The sequence below is a fragment of the Primulina eburnea genome, chromosome 11, assembly GCF_022965805.1.
Source record: "Primulina eburnea isolate SZY01 chromosome 11, ASM2296580v1, whole genome shotgun sequence".
Taxonomy (NCBI): Eukaryota; Viridiplantae; Streptophyta; class Magnoliopsida; order Lamiales; family Gesneriaceae; genus Primulina; species Primulina eburnea.
Genome location: NC_133111.1, coordinates 41,393,362 through 41,395,825, shown reverse-complemented (window position 1 = coordinate 41,395,825; position 2,464 = coordinate 41,393,362). Strand labels below are relative to the sequence as shown.

General features: G+C 36.9%; 1 protein-coding gene across 1 annotated transcript; it reads left to right on the top strand.

The window, feature by feature from the left end:
- Positions 1–567: 567 nt before the first annotated feature.
- Positions 568–2,464, top strand: LOC140806159 (cyclin-D3-2-like). Its single transcript, XM_073162658.1, has 4 exons — positions 568–1,274; positions 1,377–1,578; positions 1,741–1,871; positions 1,977–2,464. The coding sequence occupies exons 1-4, from the start codon at positions 774–776 to the stop codon at positions 2,238–2,240; spliced, it is 1,098 nt and encodes a 365-aa protein (XP_073018759.1). The 5' UTR covers positions 568–773; the 3' UTR covers positions 2,241–2,464.

Below are 2,464 nucleotides of genomic sequence, written 5' to 3'. Positions count from 1 at the left end.
ATAACTAATACAATAAATATATATATTATTTGATAAGTAGGTCTTTTGTGAAACGATCTATGAGACGAGTCAACCCTACCGATATTCACAATAAAAAGTAATACTTTTAACATAAAAAATAATATTTTTTCATGGATGACCAAATAAAATCCGTCTCAGAAAATACGACCCGTGAAACCGTCTCATACAAATTTTTGCACACATACTTTTTTATAATTGGCGGTGGAATTTTACAACGAGTCTCGAATCTCCTCCCAACAAAGAGAGACTATGTATGTTTCAAGAACACTAACTTTTTTTAATCTATTTTAGAACCAAATGTATAATTTTTTAATTTGAATAAATCTAAAAATACAACAAATATATCGTACAATAATATTTATAATAATTATATCATGATATTTTATTATTTAATCACGAGATTTTAATAAATAAAAATTTTATATTGAATGTTTTGTGCGTAAGAATTAACGTATAAATTTTTGATTTTATACGAAGTACTATTTTTTTTTTTTAAAATGAAATGAAATAAAAAAAAGAAGGGGAAAATGGACAGGCGTGGAGAGGCGGACAGATTAAAAACCTTCACTCCATGAGGCTTTACTTAGCCCTCCTCTCCCCTTCCTCTCTTTCCAGTGTCCCTAGTGAGGAAAAAAGGGCTAAACCAAGCACAAGAAGATATGATAAAGAGCTCAAGATTCAATCTTTCGAGCTTTCCGCTCTCACCTTTAAGATAATGTGCAAAGGCTCCTGTATCTTCTTTTCAGAAGAAGATGGTTTCTCATTTCCAAGAACAAGAATCCCTTCTGCAAAATTCGATCTTTGATGACCTTTACTGCGAGGAAGAGCGTTTTGAGGACGATTTGAGCGGTGGGTCTGGCTTGAGGGTGTCGGAAATCGATGATTTTAATGAGATTAGTGGAAATCCCTTTGATTTTCTTGGTGACCGCGACCTTTTCTGGGAGGATGACGAGCTTCTGAGCCTGTTGTCTAAGGAGAAAGAACAATCTCATTTGAGTTACGATGCGATAAACTCAGATGGGTGTCTGAAAATGGTGAGAAATGAGGCCGTTAAATGGATGTTGAAGGGCACTGCGTGCTATGGATTCACTGCCATGACTGCTGTTTTGGCTGTGAACTACTTTGATAGATTCATCGCAAGCGTTTTCTTCAAGAAAGATAAGCCATGGATGAGTCAGTTGCTTGCTGTTGCCTGTCTTTCCATCGCGGCAAAGGTCGAAGAGACGCAAGTGCCTCTTCTCGTTAACTTTCAGGTATGTTTCTTCGTGACCATTTATACCATTTGTTCGTTTGCAATGTATGTGCTTGTGTAAATGCATCTAGCTGATTTGGGCTTTTGTTTTTGTGTATCTCAGATGGAAGAGTCTGAATATCTATTTGAGGCGCAGACTATTCAGAGAATGGAACTTTTGGTTCTTTCCACACTCAAATGGAAGATGAATCCCGTGACTCCAATCTCATACATTGACCACATTGTTAGAAGATTGGGTTTGATTGGAAACTTGCATTGGCAGTTTTTGGGGAGGTGCCAGAATCTCATTCTCTCTATTGTAACTGGTATGATATCTGTTGTTTTGCAGTAAAGATTTCACCCCACAATTTGGATAGATTTTTATCTAAGATCTGATACGCATTGATCTGTAATAATGTCGATCTTATAGTGATCTTTTCATGGTTCAAGCGACTTGACTTCTAATGCAATTATATACACAAATGCAGATTGTAGGTTCATGTGCTATCTTCCTTCGGTTATTGCTTCTGCGACAATGCTAAATGTTATTAAAGAGATCGATCCTTATAAAGATTTGGAATTCCAAAATCAGTTCATGAGTTTGTTCAAAATGAACAAGGTTTGCTGAATTAATTTGCTTCTGTGTTTAATTATTGAGACCACGCCTCAGACCGTACCTCAATTTAACAAGATTAACATTATTGATTGTGAATCTTATAAACAGGAAAAGTTGGACGAATGCCATAAACTTGTAAAGGAGGTATTGGATGGTCATGTCCATAAGCTTTGCCACAAACGCAAGCATGAGTCCATACCAAGCAGTCCAAGTTGTGTAGTTGACGCCTATTTTAGCTCTGATAGCTCTAACGATTCGTGGGCCGTTGCATCATTTGCTTCCTCATCGCCAAAGCCTATGTTAAAGAGAAGCAGAGCTCAAGATCAGCACATGAGCTTGGCTTCACTAAGCAGTCCCTGTTGGCGTGGCTAACCATCGTCTCATTGAACTCTCATTTGTCACTCATCTGATAGTTGCAATGGTACTTCACAATCACTGTTTTGCTATGTTTTCTGTCATAAGTCTGTCCAATTATGCGACATTTCAACTATTTGTTATTGTAATTCTTGCCAATCCCATGTGACGGATCGAATTATTACTTTAACAATCGACTCTCGTCATCTCTTTGATTTGGGGATGGAGAGTAATTTTGAGAA

What these genes read in the sequence shown, in the direction of transcription:
- LOC140806159 (XM_073162658.1), top strand. Translation starts at nt 774, where the DNA reads ATGGTTTCTCATTTCCAAGAACAAGAATCCCTTCTGCAAAATTCGATC. An exon ending in CTCTTCTCGTTAACTTTCAG is followed by an intron (nt 1,275 to 1,376) that starts GTATGTTTCTTC and finishes TGTGTATCTCAG; the next exon opens with ATGGAAGAGTCTGAATATCT. An exon ending in GTTTGTTCAAAATGAACAAG is followed by an intron (nt 1,872 to 1,976) that starts GTTTGCTGAATT and finishes TCTTATAAACAG; the next exon opens with GAAAAGTTGGACGAATGCCA.